This window comes from Ambystoma mexicanum, chromosome 10 (assembly GCF_040938575.1).
Source record: "Ambystoma mexicanum isolate Mex_15411 chromosome 10, UKY_AmexF1_1, whole genome shotgun sequence".
Taxonomy (NCBI): Eukaryota; Metazoa; Chordata; class Amphibia; order Caudata; family Ambystomatidae; genus Ambystoma; species Ambystoma mexicanum.
In genome coordinates, this window is record NC_090932.1 from 1,477,363,373 (window position 1) to 1,477,391,171 (window position 27,799).

Here is a 27,799-nt window from a genome sequence, read left to right on the forward strand (position 1 = left end):
AAATAGCTATTCAATCATGGATTGTATAACATTATTTACTGTTAAATCCTCATTTAATTAGTTACTGCTACTTCAGCCAGAAATCCTTATGTTTGATTCCTCACATTCTATATTATTGATTCGATCACTCGTATGTTCTGGGATACACTATTGCCGCTCTCTTTACGTTGGTCATCCCAAATATATTAAAAAAAGAGAGAGAGCGAAAGCGAGAGAGAGAAAAGTGGGACCACGGGCTGGAATCCGTGGTGGTCTGAGGATCCAGGTAACATTGCTGATACCTCAGCACTAGAAGGCTAAAGGGTGTGCAGTCACGGCACGGAGGACTGGGCCACTGTGAAGGAACTGTGAGTCACAAGGAGGGTGACGCCAGAGAAGAAGAGGCGTTGGTGGTGCGCGCACCGAAAAAGTGTCTCCAAGGAAGAAGGCACCCAAAAACGTTCTCCTACCACAACAAAAACGGGAGGCCCAAGAGGACCCAAGCCAACCATTATTTCGCACAGTTCCCTTGTCCCAGTATAAAATCTGAAACAGAACTTGAAACAAACCAAGTACAAGTGTAGTGATGTTAGAGAAAGAACTGTTAAGCAACCAAATAATGAGAGAAGAGAAGGATGGATAAAAATACTCTGGGAAAAGGGGAGAGTAACACGACATCCTGTACAACGCCAAAATAAGTTTGAAGAGGAAGCAAGATATCAAAAAGAGCTTAGAGAAAAGAGTCAACTGAACCACATATCAAATAAACCCCAACAAAGCTCAGTAAAAGGGTATGCTGAGAATCACAGACAAGAAAGGAGAATAAGAGAATCCCATGAAGTTACAATAGACTATTTGCAGATTAGATATTAAAGAGACTGATACTCGAAGTACCCTCATGAGAAGGGAGTCATTCTTCAGACTTGGGTTACTTTTCATAGTGGTAGGGTCATAAAAGGGGCGTTTTTGACAGCGGATCTATTCCTTTTGAACATTTCACAACTGAATAACGAGCACCTTAGTAATTTATATAGGCCGGGATCACCCATAGTGACAGGCATGATCTTTTTCTTTAATACAATATTAGACAACATGTCCTCAGTGAGTCTGTGTCCTTCTTCAGACTCGCCACACTTCCGGTTCCCTTTCGATTTCAGGTTCATTATTCATTTACTATATTTAAGTGCATTCACGGTCTTGCTCCATCATATCGATCTGATTTGATTACATTTTATCAACCAGCTTGACAATTACATTCCCCTAATCAATTTCTGCTATCTTCTTTACATCCTCCCTGTGCTCCCTCCTGATTCCATTGAATGCAACTATTGCCACCAAAATTGTGGAATGATTTACCCTTAAATATTCGTTCTTGTACTACTTTGCTTTTGGTTAAGAAAAGTCTGAAACAGCATCTGAACAACTGATGCATGCTTTTATTTGACTTCATTTGCTTCACAATATGTACTATTCTTGGCTAATCAGGATTGTAACTCTTGTTTTATTGTACTGATATGGTTACTATGTACAACACTTTGGATAAAAGGGCTTTATGAATAGAAGTATGAATAAATAAGTTGACAGTATAAGCCATCCTTGATGTCTTCACAAGCTTTGCTGAAATAAAGCAAAGTGTGCAGAAATATTCCCCCCTTCAAATGTCCTTTAGTGCTCTAACTGAAAGCAGGAATATTTTTGTAGAAAATGTGAATCTCCTACTTGAGAGCGAAATCCACTTGTCAGACCTGAAGACGTATTGAATTATTTACTGCAGGCACGATCGTCCCAGGCTTCCAAAAGATTCTGGATGAGACAGAGGCCTAAGAGTGCATTGTAGGGGATTGAGGAGGTAATGGGGGTGGGCTGCATTACGGGCGGGTTAGTACATGTTTGGATGTAGATTGCCTTAGGAACGGAACGCCATGAGGAGCAGGGCTGCAGCATGGACAGCAGTGAGAGAGGCCAAACCTGCGGAGATCCGTAAACCTTTCATTGTTTCACAGTATTCATAGTCATAGCCCAGAAGGAATGTGCCTTGCAAGGTTGTGAGGTGGCTGAGAGCTCTCTCTAAACAGTTATCACACAAGAAGGAAGGCAGAAGCCTCTGAACTTCACCAGCCCAAACCCTAAATTGCAGTGCCCAGATGCCCCCCGTCCCAAGACCCTAGCATTCCAGGGTACCTGCCAGCCCCGGACCACCGACCATAAAGCTGTTAGCCTACCAATCGATGACGAAGATCAGAGAGCAGGGGCAGATTGCCCCCACCCTCAGGTCATGTGATGTGTGCTACAAGGTGCCAAGGCATAAAAGTAACAAACCTAAAACCAGGGTGGGAAGATTTGGAAAGGCGCCGATGTGTCTAGGATTGAGCTGGGGTTTGCAAGTTATCGTGACCTCAAGAGTATCCTCTGCGCCCATGCCTGCAGTACCAGATGCGCATTAGGCCACAGATAGAGAATGCTTTAGTAATTGGCAATTAGGAATTTTGTGCAGGATAACGTGCAAAGAAGAACCCCACATGGAAGAAGACGGACAGGAGAAGCCGGGACCAATGGTCTGCCTCCCTTATGTATATGTATAGGGTTGCACCAACCAGCAACTTGGATCCTATGTAATATACGTCACTTATGATGCTGTGTGCCTTTTGTAACCTGTTGCTTACGTGGATTTTGTTAGAGCGCTCCGTGGCAGCAGAGTCCTTTGCTGGTGCGTCTTGTCTTTTTAATGGAAATAAAACTTGGTTTCCTTGCAAGAGGTGTGCTGGGCCTTTTTCCCTAGTGGGTTGTATTTTTTCTGGTGTGAGCGTTAAGGGGCTTCTCTACATTTGTGCACATTTGTCTAGCCACTTTATTATGCACAATTAATTGCTCATCATGTTCTAACCTACTTTTTTCTCTTTTTTTTACAGGTCCACGGCAGGTTAACAGATGACCCACAGTTAGAGAAGGATGTTAGGAAAGCGAAATAAGGAACAGGTAAACAAATGTTAAAGATGAAGACAATTGAGCACTACTCTGCGGTGGGTGTGGCAATTAATAGTATTGGGTTCCCCAATTTTAAAGTCTGTCACAATTCCATCTGAGGAATGCTGGGATTGGTAGTTTTTTTCTGCAATTCTTTTAGTTCCTAGCCGTAAACACGTCTCCTCCATTAGCTTAGATAGCCTGGGCAATGTGCTGCTGAGCCACCTCTTGTATTGTCTAAATCAGGGTTCATACTAACGGGGCTAGTGGTGACCGAGGGGGAGGGCCAGTGGTGCTGGTGCAGATTCCTGCACCACTGACCTTAAAGGTAAAGGGTGAGCACAGAGTGCGATCATTGGGCATAGGCTGGTGTCAGTGTTCAGTAAACTAGAAGGCAAATTCCCTGGCATCAATGGAATGGCTACTGGCGCTTCTGGGACCTGAATATACATTTCCCCTATACTAAGAAACAAAAGGTGGAGAAGGCAGTTGGGAACAGAATCCTCCTAATACCTATTCCCTCTGGTGTTGATTCGGACTCCTGTGACAAAGTCACAATTCATAAATTGCTTGTGGGAAGGTCGAATGTCTTGCGGGAAGGGGGGTTGAACATGCCCACAAGCCAGGTGAAGTACTGCCAGGGGTGTTACATGGGAGAACCCCCTACAGTCCTTGCACCCATCCCAAACCCTTGTGTCTAATGATATCTGGGATATTTAATCTAAAATCATAAACCAGCAAAAAGGAAGGAAGTGATGTCTTTACTTCCCACACATCCTTCATGCAATTCAGATAATGACCCAGATGGTAAGGGGAATCCTCATTCACCCAATGTGGCCTCTGCGCTCAAACTTACAGACCCTAGTTCCCAGCATGCCACCCAGCAAACCCTCCTTAGATGTATTAGAGCGAACTCCATTTCAATGTCTCCTGCAACTGCTGTTTCAGGCAGACTTGGGGGGAAATGGAAGCCGGTACTGGGCACTGTCACCACAGAGTCCTGTGGCTACAATAACAGCTCTGCCTGACTTCAAAAAGTAAGCCTGAGACTTTAAACCCAAGGCCACTGTTGAGGAGATGTTAGATGAAACCAACTACCAAGAGATGATTACCAACAGCTGCGAATTACAATAGGGTGGATCCAGAACAACTGATAAAACACATATGGAAATAAGATTAAACCAATTAGTGAGCCACAATAGAAAATGTCAAACATTTCATCCTTTAGAATTTGTTTTAATACACTTTATCTCATTGGGCCCGATTTTAACAAAGGAGTTGCCTCTGGTTCCAGCAATGGCATTTCTCCTCATAATCATGATGTTGATAGCAAAGTAGCACTAAAAAAGAAGGAACTAAAACAGAACCTTCGTCGATTCAAGTATACACACTTTGATATTAATCAAAGAAAAAATGTAAAGCAATCTTCTAGAAATTGGCTGAAGAGCCATAAATGTATGCTGATGCAGAGGGATAGTGAAAATATGCTCTGGATTATTTTGAAGAACCAAACACATTCCTTTTGGGATCTCATAAATTAGAATAATTTAGGTCAGGATAACTTGCAAACACACCCTTTTTCTGAGTCAATTTGGGGTGCATATCGGAAATTGGGCTGCTGTTTTGTCTAGACTTGTTCTACACCAATCTGGTTTCAGAAAGGGAACAGGAACTGGCCAGAATGGTCTTATAAATACATCTGATACAAGAGCAAGCCAGGTGTGCTCCACAATCTTGCTTTATAGACTGTGTTGATTTATCCATGGTGTTTGATCATGTCATAAATCAAAACTGTGGCAGAAATTGCAGTCGTGGATTTTCCCATCTCCATCTTAGATGTCCTAATCAGTCTGCATGCTAATACCTCTTTACAGATCAAACTAAAGTAAACCCTTCGAAAGGTCTACTACAAGGCTGCATGCTGGCCCCGGCTCTATTCAATCTTTACATTTCCGATCTGAATACCCATTTATGCAAGATGAATTCATATGCTCCCAAATTGGGCCATACTCCTATAAAATGGCTGATTTAAGCAGATTTCGTTTTATTTGATAAAGCTGCAATTGGATTTCAGTGCATTGCAAGAATATATGGCATCCAATAAGAGGAGAAGTTGTTCATATTCTTGGTATCTGGGGCGGGACAGGTAAGAAATTGTTAGTGACTATATTCGGTTTCCGCATTTGGTTATGTTACGTTTTGTTACTTGGCATTCATATAGCGCTCTATATATCATTGGTATGACCTCAAAGCGTTGGTAGGTTGAACGCCCTGGGAACCGTAGTTCTGGTCAGTAGAGAGATAGTATCGTAGGGTGCGTGGGTGCACCAGATATGTGTGCAGCTGATGTAATTGCAGGATGGTAGCTGCATCCTAGCGTTAGGTGTGGTGCTGAAGATATCAGTTGGATGTGTGCAGTCTGGTGGGTGGACACCCAGACTGGGCTCTGGCTGCGTTAGGCCTGAATGACACATATGTGAGCAACTGGCCCGGAATGTGCTGAGCTAGTTGCGTTTTATTAGGGTGATGAGGTGTTTGTGGGGTTGTATTTGTATGTGAACAGCTAGGCCGAATTAATCAGGGATATAGCTGTGCTCTAGTTGAGTGATGGTGTATAGTAGAGAGTAAGCGTAGTGATGTGATATGATGGTTATCTTTAAAGCCCCCGAGACCAGGCACTTGAACAGGATTGCAGGGAACAGAGCGACAAACAGACATATAGAGACAGGGGGCTGGGTTTACAGCGACAGGAGGGGGGATACAGATATAGAGCAACAGCATGGGGAACAGGTAAGCAGTGATACACGTGTGGGGCATGTTAACATTTACATTTGCTTTCTATTCAGATGCGATTCAGGCTAATGTTCACAGCTCCATCCAAGTGTGGGACATGCCAACATTTGCATTGCTATCTAGAAGCGACTCGGGCTAACATTCACAATCCTGCCAGGGTCTGGTGCAGGCTAATGTTCACAATTCTGAGTGTGGCATTGCCAATATCCACAGTCCTGTCCGGGTCCGGCGCAGGATAATGTTCACAATTCTAACTAAGTGCGGTATTGCTAACATTCGCAATCCTATCTAGAAGTGAAGCAGGATACAGTTTACAAACTAAGTGTGGCATTGCTAACATACACAATCTAGTATGGGTCTGGCGCAGGCTAATGTTCACAAATCCACTAAGTGTGGCATTGCCAACATTCACAATCCTGTCTAGAAGCAATGTGAAGCAAATGGTTTTCTGAGAAGTTACATGTTTTTGTATATTAAGCGTGGCTCCTGCCAAATTTCACGACCAAAGGTCGAAGTGGGTTAAATACATCTCATTTTGTCATTGAGCTGTGTTCATTTTGAATTTATTTTTCTTTGCTGTTTATTCTTGCTTATCCACATTCAAACTGATATTTGTGTCACTGTTAATGTTGCATTTCATGATCTGTATGTTTATTTGCAATGATAAATATACACTACAAAAGAATCACTGCGTGTTTGATACATTTTTAGGGTGTTTGGGTTGTGTCATTTGATTTATTGTGGGATCTGTAGTTAAACAGTGTACAAGTGCAGTGTGTCAGGTCAAACATCAAAGATTTGTAATCATCTGAGAACTGGGGGCATTGCGTTTGTGGTGGCACAGATGACTAAGTTAGATAGGAAACATGGTCGCTTTTAATTTCTCCCGGTATTATCCTTTTTTTTTTTTTTTTTTACTATATGGAGTTTATTCCCACTAATCGCAGCATTAGCAGGCACAGGAATGAGGGCTTGCTTTGGAGGAGGGTATTAATCCTGCCCAAGGCCGCTCCTTGCTCAGCACTTCGATATGAACTAGGACTTACCTCCTCGGAGGCTATATTTGAATGGGGTTCATTATATTTGTATTGTAAGATTTTAGTTTGCCCTTCTAACTTAACTCCCTACACTGAAACTAGCAGTACAACAAAATACTTCAAAACTCTTCTGTTTTGAGCAAATGCCTGCAATAAGATTTTAAAGGAAGTGAATGCCTCTGCAGATAGTCGGATTAATAATCGTTTAGAGATTAGGAGAGCTATTTGGAATAGTGACTGGTGTGGTAAACGGGATTTCTTGATTCACTATGAAACATTTAGGGATCTGGGTATTGGGGAGAAAAAAATGAAGCGTCCTTGATGATTATTTAAGAAAAGCACATTCTAGGGTTATTAGGAATTATTTTTAGTACAAACAAAAAGGATATGGGAAACAACCATGATGGAAAGAAATGAAATGTCGATTCTGTAATTCAGAGAAGAAGATTGAGCGCTTAGAACACCTTTTATAGAATTATCCATATTATCCATTATATATTCTCCAATGTGAAATTCTAGATATTCGGTCATTTTGTACATAATGAAAATTCTTTATATTATTATTTTATATTCAAACATGTTTGGTACATGATTTTAGGCAGAACACAGCGCTCATTAATTTTTGCTGCTTCTAATGTTATCAATTGCGTAATTGAGTTAATTAAGGAGAAAACATTTTGACAGTATGAGAATATATCTTAAATTATATTTTTTCTGTTTTTCTCAAATGTACTATTTATCTTTTTAGGTGACTTTTTGAAAAGTTTGTATGAATTAAAACACACAATCAAATAAAAAATATGGTTTTGGGATCACCAATCGAGGGCTTTATTTGTTGATCAGATCAATCAAGAGGACTAGACAATATAAACCCACAGTTTTTTACAGTGTGTGACAGTCCAGGACGCTGTCTTGAAGGCAGGAGAAGCAGAGAAGAAGCTGATTTAGAGCTTTAATGCTGATGGATCCACAGTGATCTATAAGCTATTAATTATAAAATTAGAATGAGACTATATATCGGAACCTCTCAGGAGCCATTGACCAAAAACTCCTTGAAACGTTGGTCAAGGATGGCAATGCGTTGTAGCGGGTGAGAACATCAGAGCCTGACAAAAACCCCAAGCAAGGGGGACCAAATACTTGCTGGTAGGAGTGTGCCACATTTAATAGCCTGGATAGCCCTGGAGAGTGTGTGCCCCCTTGCTTGTTCAAGTAGTACCTGGCTGTGGTGCTGTCTGTGAGAATCAGGACTGTCTTCCCTTCTAACTGTGTCTGAAAGGCTTTCAGTGCTTTGAATATGGCTAATAGCTCCAACAGATTTATGTGGTTGGATGCTACTCTTGGGGACCACCTGCCATCGCCGTCTGATGAAGCAGATGAGCCCTCCACCCTGTGAGAGATGCATCTGTCGTGAGAGTGGCTTCTACTGCGGGGGTGGTGAAGGTCTTTCCCTTCAAGAGGTTTACCCTCGACCACTACTGCAGAGAGAGAACGAGGGCTGGCAAGACAAGTACCAGATCTATCCATTGTCCGCTGGCCTGACACCACTGGCTGTTGAGCCACTCTTGCATGGGACGCATGCGCAGATGCGCGTGAGGAACTAAGTAAATGCAGGACGCCATCATCCCTAACAGTCGCTTGGCTTTGTGTACTGTCACTTCTCGACCGGCTACATACCGAGGGATCTGAAATTAGAGACCCTAGGAACTGTTTGACTTGACTGGGGTCTAAGCTGGATTTCTTCTCGTTGATGGAGAATCCCAGGCTGAATAAGAGGTCTATCGTCTTTCGAGTGTTCAACAGGCATGTTCCGTAGGAATCCGCTGTTATGGGCCAATCGTCGAGGTAAGGGTAAACCGGAACAGATTCTCTGCGAAGGTGCGCTGCTGCCATTGCCAGTACCTTCGTAAACACCCTTGGCGCTGAGGCAATGCCGAAGGGGAGTACTTTGAACTGATAGTGCTTGTCTTCTATCATGAATATGAAAGTATGCATCTTTCATATCCAGTGTTGCCATGTAATCCCTCGGTTTCAGCAGAGGGATTACCTCCTGCAACGTGACCATACGAAACTTTTGAGGTTTGACAAATTTGTTTGCTGGGGGCAAGTCTAGCACAGTGCGCATGGTGAGATCCTTTTTGGGTACAAGGAAGTACCCTGAATAAAAACCCTTGTTTACCTGTAGAAGAGGGACGACTTCTATGGGGCCCTTTATCTGCATGATCTCGACCTCTTGCAGCAGGATGCGTAGGTGTTCCGGCATCAGGCGTCTTGATTTTGGCAGTCTGAATTGAGGTGGTCAGCAAAATTCTATGCAGTACCCGAAGGCGACGGTCTCTTCGCAAGCACTGGTCTGTCATTATCCCCTCCCATGCATGGAGGAATGATGTTAGACGTCCCCCGATCGGGGAAGGCCTGGGAGGGGACCCAGATCTGAAGGTCATTTCTGACTTGAGGCCGGGGAGCCTCTGGGGGCGGAATTCCGGCCTCTACCTTTCCACGGCGTTGCCCTCTAGGTGGATACGTGGTGGTGGTATTAGATCCTGGTCCTGAAGACCACTTGTTTCCTGAACCATACTGGTTTTGGTTTTGAGGGGAGCGAGATTGCCCACGAAAGGAATGAGAGCCGCCCCCTCTCTATTGGGAAGGCCTTTGGGTAATCTGGTTTAAGGTTGAGAGTCTCCTGTTCCTTTTTAGCAGTCTCAAGTGCTTAATCCACGGCCTTACTGAACAAGTTGGTCTCCCCAGCCAGCTTGTTTATTAAGGCTGCTTGGGTTTCAGGCTTAAACCCGGAGTTCCTCAACCAGACGTGCCATTTTAGTAGGGTACCCTGGGCCAAGGTCCTTCCCGCTGTTTCAGCAGTGTCCAAAGTGTTCTTAAGAATGTTGAGGTTGACTTGCTTGCCTTCCGATACAATTGCGAGTAGTCTGGCTCGCATTGGTTCAGGAACCTCTTGAATGCCCTCTTGCAGCAGGTTCCACTGTACATCTGAGTAGCTCACCAATAGAGTGGTGTTGTTGGCTATTCGGGTGGAGAATGCAGCAGCAGTTGTAACCCTTTTTCCCAGTGCATATAACTTCTTTCTATATCAGGCAGTGCCTCACCTGTAGACATGGGGACACCCGCCCTCTTTCTCGTAATGGTCACTACCCGGGAATCCTGAATGGCATGCCCTTTAATGTAAAGGGGGTCGGTAGGAGAAGGGCAAAACAACTTCTCTACCCTGGGTTAACAATGAAGGTGCCAGACATCTCTTAACAGAGTTCAATAAGGGAATGGCCTGACTAGCATGAGATTTTTCCTTCAGTATGTCTTCTACAAAGTCTGACTCCGGCAAAGCCTCCTGTGTGGCGATCTGGAAATGTTTAGCCGCCTTCTTTAAGATGGCGCTAAACGCCATCTGATCATCCACAGGTGAGGCCTGACGGACTGGAGTGGTAGGAGGGGAATCCATACACAGAGCGTCAGGGTCCGGGGTAAGAGTAGGGGACGCCCAAGGTTGATTATCAACCGGATGGCTGTCTTTCCAATTATCCATGGGATCAGCAGGGTCATCAGTAGGGTCCCCAAAGGGATCATCATCCTGTATGTAGGGATTTATAGTAACCTCGTCATCAGTAAGGTCAAACATTTTCTTCATGAGGATCCTCAAAGGTCCTCTGAAACTTGGCCATTGGCGTAAAAGGAAACTCCTCACAAGGCCTCTTGGGAGCAAACCTCTCTGAGAATTCAACAAACTTCTCTAGTCTGTTCATGCACCCCTCAAACTTCTCCCTGGTCCATGATGATGAACCAGAGGAGTCCAGGGGAGGAAAGCGGTCTTGTTGATGATTTTCCTCTTCAGAACGTTGAGATTTTCATTCTAAGGTCTTGGACAAAGACAAAGGGTTCCCAGAGTACTCTCTTCGAGGATCCGGGCTATGTAACGTGTCTCTACACGCATCTTTAGGCCGTTCTTTGTGTTTCGACGTCTCCTTCGACTGTTCCTTTTGTTTAACCACCGAAGCGATCCTCGCGATACTATCGCTGATGCTCGGGGTTACAGGGAGGTGCGACGGTTGAGCCGGTGGCTGCACAGTGGATTACGGCGTCACTGAGGCCTTAAGCGGTGCCGGCCTTTCTTCAGAAGCGTCTCGACGGCAGCGTGTGTTTTGGTGCTAGCACCCTTAACTTTTTGACTGCCCGGACGCATGCCGCTGACGCGGTTGAGGGGAGGGCTGCCGACCATCAAGATCAGCGGGCACGACCAAAGTATCCGACGTGTCCTTTGGAGCGCTTGAACTGGACCGCCGAAGCAGAACCGTGGGTTGTGTGCTTAGTGTGGGGAAACGGGTGCGTCCCTGTCACCGGGATGTATTGTCCCCATAGCAGGACTCATGTCGTACTTATCAGGGCGGGGGACGGACGCTGCGGATCGAGAACTCTCTGCCATATGGTCAATGGCTTCCGAAGTGGAGCCTTGGTCATCGCTAATCCCTTCGTCACACTCGGTGGCTGTGGCAGCAGGGGGATTACCTTCAGCCTGCGACATATCGTAGGCCGCCCACCGCTTCAAACAGTGCTTCTTAATAGTCTTAGGACGTAGGCGTTTACAGGCCGCGATAGGGAAGACAATTATTGCACCGAGGGTCCTTGTCTTTGCACAGATATTTTGCCTTACAAGAAGGAAAAAATCTAATTGGAGTCCTGTCCATAGCGCGGGATCGTTTTAGTGATGACAAACCCAAGGGAACAAAAAGAGGGGAAAAGGAAAGGCATTCTTGAAAAGAATATGACCACCCCGACCCCACTCTCCCTACTGTACAGACCGGCCAAAAGGCCGGGCCACGTGGTCTGCAGTGCCGACCTGATTAACCGCCATCGAACCTCGTCAGCAGTCTTCGGCGGTGGCACAGGAATCAGCCGTCGGAAGGAGTGACAAAATAAATGACGGAAGGTTGAGAAATATAACAATGACGCAATGTTTTATGAAGAGCTCTGCATTAGGGCGACCAGATAGCTGGACGGAAAAAAACTATCTGAGCGAGCTAGACGCGTGATGGATTTTGGGTACACTACATGTCACGTTAGGAATAGTGCAACAGGTACGCCCATGTCGATGTCCCCTTTCGATTCTCAAAAAACAAGATGCAATACTCTGCGGTTACAACTGGATGTCGGACTCTATGCACAGCATGTGATTCTAAGCAGATTAACAAGCATCAGAAAGTGTCTCTTTCAGGTAACAGTTCCTTAAGGATAGCAAGAGTGTTTCCTCCAAACAGTAGTTCCTCAAGGATAACAAAAGTGTCTCTTACAAACAAAAGCGTCTCAAGGGTGGCAAAGTGTCTCTTTCAAATAATAATTCCTTTAAGATGGCAAAAGTATTTCTGGTATACTGCTTTATCATATACTTTAGAAAACAAATTGTGGTTTCTTTATACAATGTTAACGGACCTCCTGGTATACTCCCCTGCCAGAACTTCCTTTTCTGGGTGTTACAGATCCCCTTGAATACTCCCCTGCCAGGTATCTTGCCTCCCAATGTTCACTGTCTGGTGTACTCCTTTCACCAGGACTACCTCTTGAGTTCACTTTCCTTTTATTCAACACAGTTGTACTACTTCATTGTGTTTCCACTTCATTGGCTTGAAGTTCTACTTGTTCCAACTTTCCCCACACTGACAATTTCTGACATTGTATATCTTCATTACTATTAATTTGCTTGGGGTAATGCTTGCTCCAACTCTCCCCACCTTGATTTTTCATGTATGGTGAATTCTTCAAATTTTGTCTTTTGACTTCACTTGGTCGGTATTCAAAATAGTTTCTTAATTGTGCCCACGCCTGTCGGTATGCCCCGTGGTCCCCCATGGCTCTGGGTAGACTCACTGGTGTACTGAAGCGTTCCTGAACCGTGGCATGCCATTTTGGTAAAGCTCCCGCTCTGGGATGGTCCCCTTCAGCTCTCCGGGCAGCTCCACGCTCACTCGCCTGCACAACAGTTGTCCCTCTACACAACTGTTTTCCTAGCAACTTCCCTGTAGCCGCCAGCCCTCCGACGGTTCTTTCCTGGTGCTTGCAGAGTCCCTGCCAGCCTTGTGCCACACCGGTATCTAACGCCTCCAAGCAGCTGTGTAGAAGTGCCTACTTCCTCCAGCATGGACCTTCTCTGCACTATGTCTTGCTTCAGCTTTGCTTCTCTCATTTCCGGGTCTGCTTCCTTCTTCCACAGCTCTCCTGTTATGAAAGCGGATACCATTTTTAAATGTCCCGCTCACCTGGACCTTCTCAAAACAACTAGTCTGCATGTTTGTGTTTCTCTTGATCCTCATTAACTCATTCTTTCTCGTCTCAGTACTTGAGGCTTTCTGGGAGTTGGAGTTTGTACAATTTCGGTTTCTTTCAATGTGATATTGTTCAGGATTTCTGGTCAAAGAGCCATTATTGACAGGAGATGTTAAAGGAGTGTTATGTGTTACTTGACTGAAATGGCAGTAAGCAATCAGAATTTTAGGTGTCTTCTGGGGGCGGGGAGGGCTGTGTCCCTCACCTCCTCCTCCCGGCATTCGTCTACTCCCTCATGATCCTCCCTCATAGTACCACCGGGTACCGGATGCAAGCACTGGGAATGAGCAGACAACACAGCGGGGGTGGGGACTATGACCTGGCCATGGAGACACAGGTATGTTTCAGTGACACATCAGTAAAAGGAAGGAATTAAGTCCTACTTTAGCAAAAGCTCAATGAAACGGAAACAATAGAGTTGGACTAAAATTGCTTAGAACCATGGCCTGTTGCATCAAGTATCCTGGTGGAAAAAATACCTAGGGGAGAAACTAAAGCTACAGATAAAAGGCTGTATGATGGGCACTCTTATGTTTCCGTGAATAGCATCATCACTTGGCCAAACATCTTGTATGTGCTTGTCAAATGTTTTATATTATGACCCCTGCTGCCTGAAAATAGGATTCCCTACACACAAAAGACACAAAATGCTAATGGCTTCATTATGAAAATATGTGTTATTCCAAACGTGTAATTTTAAATATCACGTTATTAAAAATGCCTCTTAAGTAAGAGTTGGTATGGCCTGGGATATTTACTGTATTGGATGGATACATAGAAAGTGTTGCAAGGGGTAGAAATATTGGTTGTTTACCCCATGCAGTACTTTCTATTTACTCTGTGCAGTAAGTATCCCAGGCCATCCCAACACATAATTGAGTGGCATTCAAAATATCGGGGGTATTTAAAATATCACATATTTTTACTGTTAACATCATACTCTGATTGAAGCCTTAAATATCCTGTTTCTAGTAGGGTCTGAGGTGCAATTAGGACATTAATTTAAAACTATTTAATGGATTATAACTGTAGCTAACCATAAAAGTAATAGATGACACAAAAATGTGGACATGATTATGGTCCATAACAGAAATGCAAAACATAATGCACTTCTATAGTGGATATAGTTGGTACAGTTTAATTTTGCTGGGGATTGTGAGCCCCAACATAATTCTGCCTCAAATCTAAAACACCTGTACACTAGTGGTGCAGCAGAACATTGTTTTATATTTTAGGAGAAAATCTATGGAAACAAATGTGCCTTCTTTGCAAAAACACCCAAACAAGAAAAATAATCCTTTGTTTGTTTCCATAGTCTGGTGTGGTGTTATATCTCTCATATTTGACATGATGACCTACTCCCGGAAAGTGGTTCTTTCAAAACACTGCAAGTCCTGTGGCATGATCAAAACAAAGAAAACGTGGGGACTTCCCTCAGTATGTGCATTCGTCATGTCCACAATAAGGCCGAAGCCTTCTGGTATGACTCTCTTATTTTTTTTTAAATTTGAGTTTATTAAGATTTTTAAAAGCATAGAGAAAGGCCTTACAAAGCAATCATCAAGATCCAGCAAAGTTATGTACAAACAATTGAAACTTTCAGCCCTCAAAAATATGTCCTAACTTATTCAAGCTAAGTTCCCCCCACCACAATCCTCCCTGGAACACGCTCTCCTCACTCCTTCACGGATGTACTTATTTGAAAATGACTCGATCGGTGCACGTTGCAATTTCTGTGGCAAACGTACTAAGGTTGGTTGTCTCATAATGGCATCCTCAGGGCCTTATTGTAGATCTTTTCCAGCAGGTTAGTTCAGTAAACCCCCATCGGGGGAGCACATGTGTCTATCCTCTCCCATTCCACGTTCTAGTGATTAGAGTCCAGCATATATTTCGATACAAAGTCTTCCCAAAGCATGTCACATTGAACAGATTGTGCATGCAAGGCTGAGGTTATGTTTTACATAACACAAATGTTCAATGCTCCATTAACCCATTCACCCTTACTTGGTATACTTTCAGATTTCCACTTAATTGCTAGGGCAGCACAGGCTGCTGACAAGAGATGAGCTGCTAGACCCTTAATTCTATTTCGTTCATCATCACATTGTTCAAAACCAAAGAGGATAAGAAAAGGATCCTCAGTCCTCTGAATTACATCGAGGTCTTTGATCCACCCAGGACCTCGTCCCAATAAACCCTGATCCGGGGGCAGCTCCACCACATGTGCCAGTAGTCAGCAATTCCACCACATTTACGCCAGCACAGCAGGCTCGGCGACAAACATTTTGGAGAGCCTGGGGGGGGTCATACTGCCACCTGTGTAACAGTTTCATCGCATGAAGTTTGTATTGGCTGGATATAGAAACCTGGGGGCAGCCTTGCACATCCTTCCCCACATGTCCGGGTCAACTACTTCACCCAGATCTCTCTCCCATCTATCCTTCAGGGACAACGTGGAGTCCTTCCCAGCTTCGATCAGTTTCCTATACATGACAGATATTAATCCTTTCATTTCTGTTCTAGAATTCAACATTTTCTCAAAAGGGGTAAGTTCTCTACTTACGTTATCTTTCCATACATCCTTTGTTAGAACACCTTTGATCTGCAAAAATGGAAGACAGATAGGGGGCCCAAACCCAGGTTCTCGCCCAATTCTGAGATTGTTATGAAGGAGCCATTTTCCCACAACTGACCCACCCTCTCCAGGCCAGCCTCAAACCAGGGTTGGAATCTTTCCAGATTGGGGGTGCTTTCTCTGATGCCAGGGGCCCATAAATGACTCAGGGGGGACGGCCATGAAGTAATTTTACGCATGTCACTTCCCTCCCTCCATATTTCCCAAATGGTTCCCAGTATCGGGTGATTCCTCAGTCTCTGTAACAGTTTGTCTCTCGGTACCGATAGCCATTCAGAGACAGTTGCCGGGGCCAGATAGTGATTATCCATTGCAATCCATTGAGGTTCTTTATGATTTCGCAGGTGGGGAATCAAGATTCGCAGTTGGGCGGCTTGGTAATACTTCTTCAAGTCTGGAAGCCCCGCCCCACCCATATCTTTAGGTAGTGTCAAAGAGTCATAGGCTACCCTTGTTCTCTTTCCCTGCCAAAGGAACCTTGTAATAGCCCTTTTAACCTCATCAAATAAAAGCTTTGGCATTCGAATAGGAAGCATATGAAAGGGATACAGAAACTGGTATGACTCTTAACTAACTTCAACACCCAATGTGTGTCCAGGATTAAACGTGTTGAACCTTTTGGTTTTCACTTTTAAATTTACTTGAGTCATGTCTATTATAATATTGTATTAATGTTGTTTTAATTATCCAAACATTAATACTAAAAAAACATTTATACAAATTATGCTAAATTGTATTATTTAAATAGATGTCTTACAGATTTAAAAATAATGCATCTAAAAAATGTATAACTAATAAATGATGCATCCTATTTTCAAAGTTGGCCTTGTTTAATTTTGGTGTACTGTTTCAGTTCTAAAGGCAGTCAAATAACATACCATACTCAGGCCCACCCACTAGATGGACTATGCATAGCATGTGAACCTAAAACACATTCCAAACAGCAAAAATGAACGTGTGGAGTTGGGTCTACCGTTTTAGCTCTACAGGCTTCAAACTAGAATTACAACAAAAACCAGAAGCCCCTAAAGCACATGCGACTTGCTGTCTCTTGTTTTCTTGAGCACAAGCATAGAATGGCTGCATAGCAGCAAATGCCTCCAATATTCGGGTGGCCCTCAGCAATTCAGCAGCAATGTGTCTACACAGCCACATGCTTCCACTCATTGTTACTTTGCTTCTGCAGCATTCTCAACAGCTACCAGCTGAGAGGATACAGAGTGGTTTATGCTCAGATGCGTGATGTACTTCTGAACAATTTAGTGCGTATCTTTCTCCCACTCACCTTCATATTTTCTAGAAGCGCCTGAGGATCGGTGATGCCTTCTGGAACACATTTCTTACTGTCTGGAAGGGATTCAAGTTTTTCCACAAGGGCCTTCAAGCCCTTAAGTTCAAATTCTGTAAGGTGAGTCCACCTTGCTGAGACATCTGTAGCTGGTGAATCGGCTGGTGTTTTAGGATAGTCCACAGGTGTTGTGGACTTCACACTGTCGTCTGACTCATTGGACAGCGTCCTTTTGAAGTAACCAATGGTTGCATCCTTTTGTCTTTTCCCTGGGGTCTCCTTCCCTTCTGAATGTGTGCTGACGGGCGAAGAGGAGCTATCTGCCAATAGCTTGCAACTCCTTTCCACAAGGTCATCTTTCTCCTCCCGGTTATGGGCATCACAGGATTCTTCTTCCATGTCTAACATGGAATCAGACGAAAAGCTGTCTGTGCTGGGTTTTCTGCACGTATCTAAAACAGACAAAACATTATCTTATTGCCATAATTTGAAACATATCATAAGTACTTACATTTTGAAGGCAAACTATCAACACAGGCCAGGTTATCTTGCGTGACATTTAACAGTATTGATTAAAATACCCAAATAGTGAACACAATATTTCCTAATTCTTAAATGGCATAGCAAATGTTATCCAAAGTGGTGTACTTATTAACATACATGTTTTGCCCACAGTTTAGAGAAAAACATGTTTATGGCTTAAAACAGATGTACATTGGTTGGGATGAAAATAGTTTAAAACAAGAAGGCCCTCCACTCTCAAACTACTGCACCTAAGTTATTGCCTTGCTATGCACTATATTTATGTGTCTTTACTTCCTTCTGCATTCACTTCACCATACATCTACTTTGCAACGTTGAACTCTTCTTACATTTACTTCTTCTGTCTTTCACTTCTTCTAACATTCACTTTGTCATTACTATGGGAGACCCTTTATTTGTCCTTATTTTCTAACCCATACTCTTTCCCCTCCACCACCTTTTTGCCAACCCTAACCTTACAGCTAACTTAACTTTAATCATATCCATTGTCATCTTGATGAAGTGATTTGCAGACAAAATAAATGCAAGATGATGTCAATGCGAGAAGTAAATGTCTGTAAAAAAGCAAAGTGTTGAGGTTGTTGTCTGGGCGAAATAAATAGAAGATATAGCCATCGTCGATACATCTCAGTCTAACATCTTGGGGGCCATTTTTGATGACAACTTAAAAATGGATCTAGATACATGCTCACCTGTTAAAGACTGGCTTGCGCTAATCAGAAACTTGAAGAAATTAAAGGCAATATTACTTTCTTGTCATCATAGTTTTCCATCCAGAGTATCTTAATTACATTCACTAACATGTTACTATCCCAGCGCATGAGCGGGATCCCTGAACATATTTTAACAAGATTAAGCTACATTTAATTTTTTTATAAACTCATTTATCTTTCAATGGGTTATTTTTCTTTTTTCAAAGGTAAATAAAAACAAACATATTGTTTTGGCATGTAAGTTCCTGGGAATAAAACAAAAACAAGAAATGTGATGAATGCAATAACACACAGGTGAACACTGGTGCTTTAAGAGACATTTCTGCCAAAGAGCCCCAACAATGCACTGCAGTGGCAGGTAGCCTTAATTGCTTGGGTAGAATGATAGTGGAGGTGCCTTTCCTAATTTTGACCCTCATAGTCTGATATTAGGGGAGGAGGGTGGCTTGCTTCTGACTATGATGAAGATAAAGCTTTCAGGAGAACTAGGGTTACTTGCGGATCCATGAACATTCCGCAAATTTGTTTTGGCGAATGACAGTTTGCCTTTTATTTGTGTGCTGATTTTACTGTTTTTTACTGAAAAGAAAAGACCCCTCAGCCCTCCCGACAACCCCCAACCCGAACTTACCTACTATGTGTTTGCGGTAAGTGGTACAAAATGCGGCAAATTAATTTAGGTGAAAAAATGTCATTTGGAAAAAATATGAATGCCTTACGTGCATTTAACATTTGTATGCTTGAATCGTCATTATTAATCCTAAATATAGGAATTAAATAGCATGCAAAGCACTAACGGGGAGATGAAGGGTATTTCAGATGACACTCAAAGCATGCCTGGGTCATATGTCATGACACAACTCCACTCCTAGAGGGCGGGGAAATGGTTGCGGGGGACACAGAGCTAAAACAATAAGGAAAGGGACCAAGACCTTCTCTACAGAGCAAACCATGGTAAGCTCCACCCACTCCCACATTTAAGAAGATGCAGGCTAGTATCTCCCTGCAGCTTAACCCATAATTCCCTGCAGAACTTACAAATCCTAATGTTTCCATTTAGAAGCGTGTACAAAGCGAGTACAAATGCTGCGCAACCTCTAAGTGTGGTCTACAGAGTATAATGACTTACAAGTATCCACAGATCCGTCTGCTCACAGATGTGTACCAATTGTAACAGACTGGTCTGGCTGAAATAATTTGCTGGGCAAAGTCTCTGGTGCTGATTTTTGTTCCATGGGTTGCAATGACAGCTGGTGATGTAGTCGTAAATGTAGAGCCTTCACATTGCAATATATATTAGCTCTAGAACAAGTATAAAAGCCTGAGTAATAGGTAATTTGAGGCCGCAGATCTATGTTCTTTCTGCTGAACTCACTAAGTGGGTTAGGGCTTCCTTGACTATCTGAGGTCAACAGAGTGGTTTATCATGGGGTAACTGGGTGGTTTTCTATCATCAGTGGTGTGTCCCCCTGCTAAAGCCAGCCTCTTCTCATTGGCTACTAGATGGTATTCCTCCTCTGAACCTTTGAGCCCCAGGCCTCTACCCCAGATGGGCCTGGTTCAGGGGTTTCCTCCCTTTACAGCGTGCCCTGTCCCTTTCTATTTCAAGGCCCATTTGTATGCAATGGACAGGTGGCGTTCTTAAGGCTAGTGATGGACGGTGCAGGCCAGTACATCATCAGTTTACCTCCTCTGGAGGCTACGTCAGGGAGCGGTTGGTGTACCTGGCCCCCATCATCACCCCAGTCCATCAACCGGCCTAAAACATTGAACTTCATCACACTCTACAACTCGGCCATTGTAGCCACTTACCATTTAAGTTACTTTACTGTATCCCCAAGTAGCCCTGCATTTGAGCTGACTTAATAGTCCAGTATTGTCCAAGACACCTACGCTGCTACTGATGCCACCAACCACATGATTGCCCCCTAACCATCGGGAGATTATGAACTTGTTCATTTAACAATTCTTCAATTGGTTATACCCATTTCTATAAAAAAAAGTCACCTACCCGTTAGAGCTATACACTATACGGTTTAAGTTACTTACCTGTAACTACTGTTCTTCAGCATGGGTCTGGCATGGATTCACATGCTCATGAATATTCCCCGTCATCGGGCTGAGAATCCCCGGTAAAAGAAAAAACTATTTCACTTTCACTTCAAAACTGTATTTGTCCTCTAAACCAATCACTGTGTTCTGGGCCATACTGCCAGATTTGGTAAGCACGTAAAGTGGCAGTATAACCAAGAAGAGCCGCAGAGGGGCCAGAAGGAGGGTTTGCATGTGAATGCATGCCAAACCCGTGCTGGAGAGCAATAGTTACAGATAAGTAACTGAAACCTTCTCCAGCATGGGGTCTGGCATGGATTCACATGCTCATGAATAACAAATACACTGCAGTACAACATTAACCAACCAAGGGAATTGCCAAGGCTCAACAGAAGCAATTAACTCTTACCTCTGGAACAGACTCACCTCAAGCGAACCGGTTGCGTAGCACTGATTGGCCGACTCTGGTCTCCTCCCTGGAATCCCTGTAGACACAGTAGAACTTTGTGAAGGTGTGCGTGGATCTCCACATAGCAGCGCTGCAGTTGTCCAGCAGAGGCACACCAGACAGGAATGCCGTTGTCGCAGCAATCGCTCTGGTGGAGTGTACTCTCCGACGGCCGTGTAGCGGTCGGTTCCCCAACCGATGACAGTGCGTGATGCAGCCGGAGAGCCACCTTCAAATGGAAGCCTTGGGCAAGGCTTTCCATGATTCACGAACAGTTGTCAAGTCTTCCAAAAACTCTTTGTGCGTGTAACGTAGAACTTCAGGGCACAGGCAACGTCCAGCGAGTGCAAAGCCCTTTCCCCCAGCGACAAAGGTTTTGGGAAGAAAACCAGTAACACCAAAGGCTTGTTGAGGTGGAATTCCAACGGAACCTTCGGCATGTATGAGGAGTGCGTATGCAGTACCACCCTTGATCCGTGGAAAGTCAGGTACGGTTGCTTGCAGAATAGGGCCTGGATTTCACCTACACGTCTGGCAGAGGTGGTGGCCACAAGGAAAGTCATCCTCCACAAGAGAAACTTGAGTGGGGACTGATGCATAGGCTCAAAGGGGGCCCTGTTGAGTTCCCACGCTGTGGCAGGAGCCTTCACCGGCGGGAAAGATTGGAAAAGTCCTTTTAGAAACTCCTTGATGAGTCTGTGGGACCAAAGCAAGGATCTTCCTGGGGATCTGGTGTAGTGGGAGATAGCTGCCAGATGCACCTTGATGGAGGCGTACGCCAGACCTGCCCTTGCCAAGGATAGCAAGTATGGAAGGATCTGTGGCGCTGTGACCCTCAAAAAGAGTAATCTTCTGCGACCGGCACCCTGTAGCAAAACGCTTCCACTTATGGCCGTAGCACTTTAATGTCGAAGATTCCCTGGCCTTGGCGAGGACCTCCATGCAGTCCGCTGGCAACCGATAACCTCCAAAATCTAAGGCTGCAGGAGCCAAGCCTTCAGGTTCAGCGATCCTGGTTCATGATGAAGAATTGCATCACCCTCGCTAGTGAGAAGGTCCGGAACCACCTGCAAATTGACTGGAGGTGACGCTGACAGGCTGAGAAGGTCCAGACACCAAATCTGCCTCGGCCACACCGGGGCGTTGAGTATCATCTTGCATTGACACTGTCTGAGTGTGTTGATGACTCGTAGCAGGAGAAGGAACAGAGGAAACGCGTCCCCTAGGCTCCTCTGGTGGTGAAATCTGCTGGCAAACATCTGCATTTGGAGATCGCCGCCGTCGCAAATACATCGATCTGTGGGGACTGCCCCACCTGACGAACAGGCAGTCCACCTGATCCTGAAGCAGCTCCCACTCATGGCAGGAGCGCAGTGCCTGGGAGCGGCCTCTGTAGGCTTCTTGCGTTGAGGAACGGGAAGGCTGTCTGTACGACATGGAGAACCCCTCTGAAGACCTGTTTGACTTTCCCCTGGAGGAGCAAAAAGACGACGAGCGGTGCTGCTGGAGAGTGCAGAGGGAACGGGCCGTCTCTGTATCCGTCATGATGGCCTGGAGGAACTCGTCCACGGCTTTCCCCAACAGATTTTCCCTTTCGAAGGGCCAGTCTAGCACATTCGCTTGGACCTCCTGATGGAAATGAGTGGCTTTCATCCATCCCTGTCGACCAAGGCAGACACCGTTCCCCATCTGCCGGAACCCTGTGTCGGCGACGTCCAATGCCACTGTGATGGTGTGATCCAACACCACTTCCCCTTCCTGGAAGAGAGCAAGAGCTTCCATCTTCTTATCGCCGGAACTCCAAGATCGGTCCTAGCTTGTACCACAATTCCCTGCCTTGGCTGCCTTGATTGTGGACGCTGCAGTGTAAATCACCTTTTTCCCAATGGCGTCCATCCTTTTCCCCCCTCGCTGTCCGGAGAGACCGAAGATGACAAGGACGGGTTAGCCAACCGTTTCCTCATGGCCGCCGACGCCACCAAGTGCGGCGATGGTTGCGATGTGAGGCACTTGGGTGGGAAGTCCGGCACCCTGTATTTCTTCTCCAGCCTATCCGCTTGGCTGGAGCTGTACAAGGGTTCTTCATGAGGACCAGGCCCACCTCCCAAACATCATCTAGAAAGGGCACTGCCATGATAGTCGTCCGCTTGGCCTTGCGCCTTTGCTACAAGAAGCTCTCCTTCTTGGTTTCCTGGGGCACCAGCTGGAATACCTCAGAGGCCCTGGCGAAGTGGAACGACCCACCTCATCCGGTGGCAACACCCTATGTGGAGCATGCTAATGTGGAGATTCAACGTCTGCTGCGACAATGTCTTCTTCATCGTCCATTGTTGTGGCGGTATCCATTCCTGTCCCTGTGTCTGGGTCTGCTGGGGGAGATGGGGCCCGACATGGTGGAGGAGGTTGATATGGGGGCATCAGATGACACTTCCTATTCTTTGGTGGAGGCTGATCGGGGACCTGGGGGACCACAGGTACAGGAGTCGGAGGCATTCTCATCTGGATCTCTGACACCAAGGTGTGTAGAGTCGATAGAATATTCCAAGGAAATGTCCCTCGACTGAGAAGGCAGAACAGGAAAACTAGTCCCTGCAACGTCGTCGTCGTTGCTGCCGTTGTCCTCCTCGTCCACGTCCTCGTGGACCGTATGCAATGACTCCTGATCCTCATCATCCATGGACAAAACCTCCATAGCTTGGGCGACGGCCTGGGAGGGCTGTTTCGGGGCCTCCTCACACCCCCTCCCTTTTTTCTCCCAGAGGGTCTTGAACCGGGGGCTGGTTTCACCCCTTCCGGCGTGCCTGCGGACTTTGCCAAAGTCACTGCGGCGGTGTCGGCCCTTGGGGGCAGGGACACTTTCTGAGCCATGGGAGCTACCCGCGTAGGATCAGCATCCTTAGCTGCCGTTGTAGTAGTAGCCATCGACGGAACAGCCAACAAGGTCCTCGCCTGTGCCGATTGGCTTCTCAGATTTTGCCGTAGTTTAGCCTGGGTAGATGACTTCCTCTTCGAAGAGGAGCTTGATGGTATGATGGTGTCAGGAATCGGCCCGGGATCCGCAGGAGTCTAAATAGGCTAGCGCCGTCCCCACCGTCTCAGAGAAAACAGGGTCAGGCTACATTGCATCAGCGGTCACGATCCACTCGGTTACCTCGTATTAGAGGCTTAATTCACGGCCATAAGAACTTGGTACAACCTCGTCCTTCAGGGTTCTTGCATTGGCGGTTACCATGGAGATTAGGGCAGCGACGTCGACCCGCACCACGACTGCCGCACGTCCAGGTCATGTGATCACAACTAGACAAACTCTAGCCTGCAGTAAACTCGTTGCTTCTGATTTTGAATTTGGAGTCTGCTACGTGCCTTGTGAATATCCTTGTTTCCCTGTTCCTTGTACCCTTGTTTTCCTGTCTTGCCCTGCTACCTTGCACTCTGAGTATCTCTTGTCGGTGCAATTCCCCCTCACCTTTTGCCCATCTGCTCCTTTCATCTTTCCAGCCTTCCCGCGGAACTAACCCCGTTCTGCCCCACTGCTAAATTATTGCCGAACCGGATCACGCCCAGGATTTGCCTTTGTCTCACGTTTTGTCTTCTGAACTTTTCTCAGCTACCAACCTGGACTGCCTTATGGATTGCCACTGCCTCTCAACTTGATCAACCTGGTTTATACTCACGCGTGGACTGCATAGGATTTCCTCCGGCTTCTGGGGATCCACCTGACCAGTGCTCCTCATCAAGACTGCCGGTACACTACTCCTCTCCGTTCCCCGGTACGGACTAGAGACTGCCGTGGTACCATCAGGGGCGGAGGTAGGAGCGTCCTTGTTTCGTCGGGGATTGTACTGCCGACCCTTAGGCGTAAGCGTGCCAGCGGAAATAGTCCTACACCCTTGGCTATGTTACCTCCAGCTCCCGTTCAGGGCGGACCGTAACCAATGCAGATTGGAGCTATTCGGGGTCCTTTAACTCCTGAAGAAAGGGAGATCCGAAAGAAGAACAACCTTTGTTTCTATTGTGGTTCATTAGAACATCTGTTAAAAACCTGCACTAAGAAACCCAAGCGTCAGGGAAACACCAAAGCCCAGCAGTAGAGGGAGTCACTCTGCCGAGCTCACCATTCCTCGACTCCATGTCTAAGAGGCCTTTCCTTGTTCCTACCCGTTGCACCCTTGCCTCGGACCAGGAATGATTCATTGATGCGGTTTTGGATTCTGGAGCCACCGGTAATTATGTTGATGAGACCTTCGCCAAGAAACTAGGCATCCCAGTAGTTACCAAGTCCCAACCAGAAATGGTCAATACTGTGGATGGTTTGATTCTGCTTTCTGGCTTAGTTACGGAACAAACGGTGGATTTGGTGCTAACCACCTGCCAAGGTCATGAAGAGACGATTAGTTTCGATCTGATCGCAGCACCACAATATTGGCTCATTTTGGGTCTACCTTGGCTGAGACGTCATAATCCGGTGGTAGATTGGAACTCCGGGGAACTGGAATTTGTGTCCGCCTATTGTGAGACCTCATGTTTTTCCTCGATTCCCGAATCAAAGAATCTGTGCCGACCATTGTTGCAATGCGTCGCCACTATCGGAGCCATTGTTACTACACCATTACCCGAAGAATATGCTGCCTTTGGGGATGTCTTTGATGCGAAAGGAGCAGAAATCCTCCCTCCTCATAGGCCATATGATTGTCCTATCGATCTGATTCCTGGGGCCAAAATACCTGTCGGTCGTATTTACTCACTGACGCAAAAGGAGGAAGGTATTCTAAAGGAATATATCGATAAATCCTTAAACGGATTTATCTGTCACTCACGTTCACCGGCTGCTTCTCCAATGTTTTTTGTACCCAAAAAGGAAGGGGATATCAGGCCATGTATAGACTATCGTGCAGAAATCAATATCCGATTCCCCTAATATCTGTCCTTCTTGACCAACTCGGGTCTTCTAAGATCTTCACCAAACTAGACCTACGAGGGGCTTACAATTTAGTCAGAATAAGGGATGGGGACAAGTGGAAAACGGCTTTTAAGACCAAATATGGTCTTTTTGAGTATTGTGTAATGCCTTTTGGGCTGTGCAACGCCCCAGCTACATTTCAACATTTCGTTAACGACATATTCAGAGATATGAGTGATCGCTTTCTTGTCCTGTATCTTGATGATATTCTCATATATTCAGACTCCTATGAAAACCATGTACAACATGTTCGTCAAGTTTTACAACGATTAAAGGAACATTCCCTGTATGCTAAACGAGAAAAATGCATCTTTCACGTGAAATCTGTGGAATTTCTTGGGTATGACATAACAGACCAGGGAATACAGATGAGTAAGACCAAAGTAAAAGCAGTTTTGGATTGGCCGGTTCCAAAAGATCTAAAAACATTGCTGTCGTTCTTGGGATTTGCCAATTTTTACCGGCGCTTTGTCCGTTCATTCTCTGAAATCGTCGCTCCGTTGATGTCCTTGACTAGCAACAAAAAGGTTTTTGCCTGGGATCAAAAGGCTCAAGACGCTTTTGAATCCCTCAAGTTAGCTTTCACTACGGCCCCAGTACTCCAACATCCTAACCCACTTCAGCAATATGTGGTCGAGGCGGATGCCTCCGATACGGCAGTAGGAGCCGTTCTATCACAGGCCTGTCGTGACTCTACGGCACTACATCCTGTAGCCTACCACTCCAGGAAACTCTTCGTTCATGAACGGAATTATACAATCACTGAGCGTGAACTCTTGGCCGTAAAAGACGCATTCACCGTCTGGAGGCATCATTTGCTTGGTACCCAGCTTCCTGTCCAGGTATACACTGATCATCGCAATCTAGTTGCCATTCGCTCTGTGAAATGTACCACGGCCAGACTAGCTCGCTGGCATGAGTTTTTTTCTGCTTTCAATTTCACGATCACTTATCGGCCGGGTTCTTGTAACACCAAGGCAGACGCCCTATCACGTATTCCGGGAACCGACGCATCAAAACCAGTTCCTACTCCAGTATTGCTCCCCAGTCAGGTGATTTGTGGTAGTACGGTCGATCCTACGTTAAGGGCTCTCCTGGAGAACTGGGTTAAGCAAAACCCACAGATCATTAAGGATGAGAATATCAGGGTCATGAATTTGCTACCTTATCTTCATGAAAAAATATATCTTCCCACCGACGCAACTCGTTCCATGGCATTGAATTGGTGCCATGATTCTAAGTTTTCTGCACACCCGGGGAGTAGGAAAACCATGGAATTACTGGAGAGATGGGCATGGTAGCCTACCATGAGGTCCGACACTATCCAGTACATCAAGACCTGTGCTGTTTGTGCTCAGGGCAAATCATCTCATGCAAAACCTATGGGGTTGTTGCATCCTTTGCCCATCCCCAGGTTACCATGGACTATGATATCTATGGATTTCATTGTAGAATTACCTCCAATCGATGGCCACAATACCATCTGGGTTGTTGTCGATTATTTGACGAAGTCTGCCTTGTTTATACCCTGTTCGGTATTGCCTTCTGCCCCAGTCCTAGCTGAATTGTTCATTTCCCATGTGTTCCGACGTTTCGGTCTTCCTAGTGTCATTGTCACGGATCGGGGATCACAATTCACTTCACGTTTCTGGAGGGCTATCACAATGTCCTTGGGCATAGAAGGCAGGTATTCCAGCGCCTATCACCCTCAGACTGACGGGCAAACGGAGAGAATCAACACAACTATAGAACAATACCTCTGTTGTCTTCTTCTCCATTATCAGGGTTCTTGGACATCTTGTTTGGCCATGGCTGAATTTGCGTATAATAATTCCTTGCATACTGCCACAGGGGTCACCCCGTTTTTTGCTCTTTATGGACATCATCCACGTACCTTGCCATTGCCTTTGTCTGCTGGATCCAGTAACCCGGCAGCTGATTCTTGTGTCCAGTCAGTTACGGTTCTGCATACCCAAGTGAGACAACATCTGTAGTAAACAGCATGAGGATGCCCATCGTTCGGCATCTCCAGCATACTCCCCAGGTATGCAGGTCTG

The 27,799-nt window shown here is 45.4% G+C and overlaps 1 protein-coding gene across 8 annotated transcripts in view; it reads right to left on the reverse strand.

Moving 5' to 3' along the window:
- The window catches only part of KDM2B (lysine demethylase 2B), a 1,898,564-nt gene that overhangs the window by 769,806 nt on the left and 1,100,959 nt on the right, over nt 1-27,799 (reverse strand). For all 8 annotated transcript variants that reach the window (XM_069619581.1, XM_069619583.1, XM_069619582.1 and 5 more), the window contains exon 11: nt 17,024-17,478. In XM_069619581.1, the coding sequence (XP_069475682.1) occupies nt 17,024-17,478 (455 nt within the window). The remainder of the gene's footprint in view (nt 1-17,023; nt 17,479-27,799) is intronic.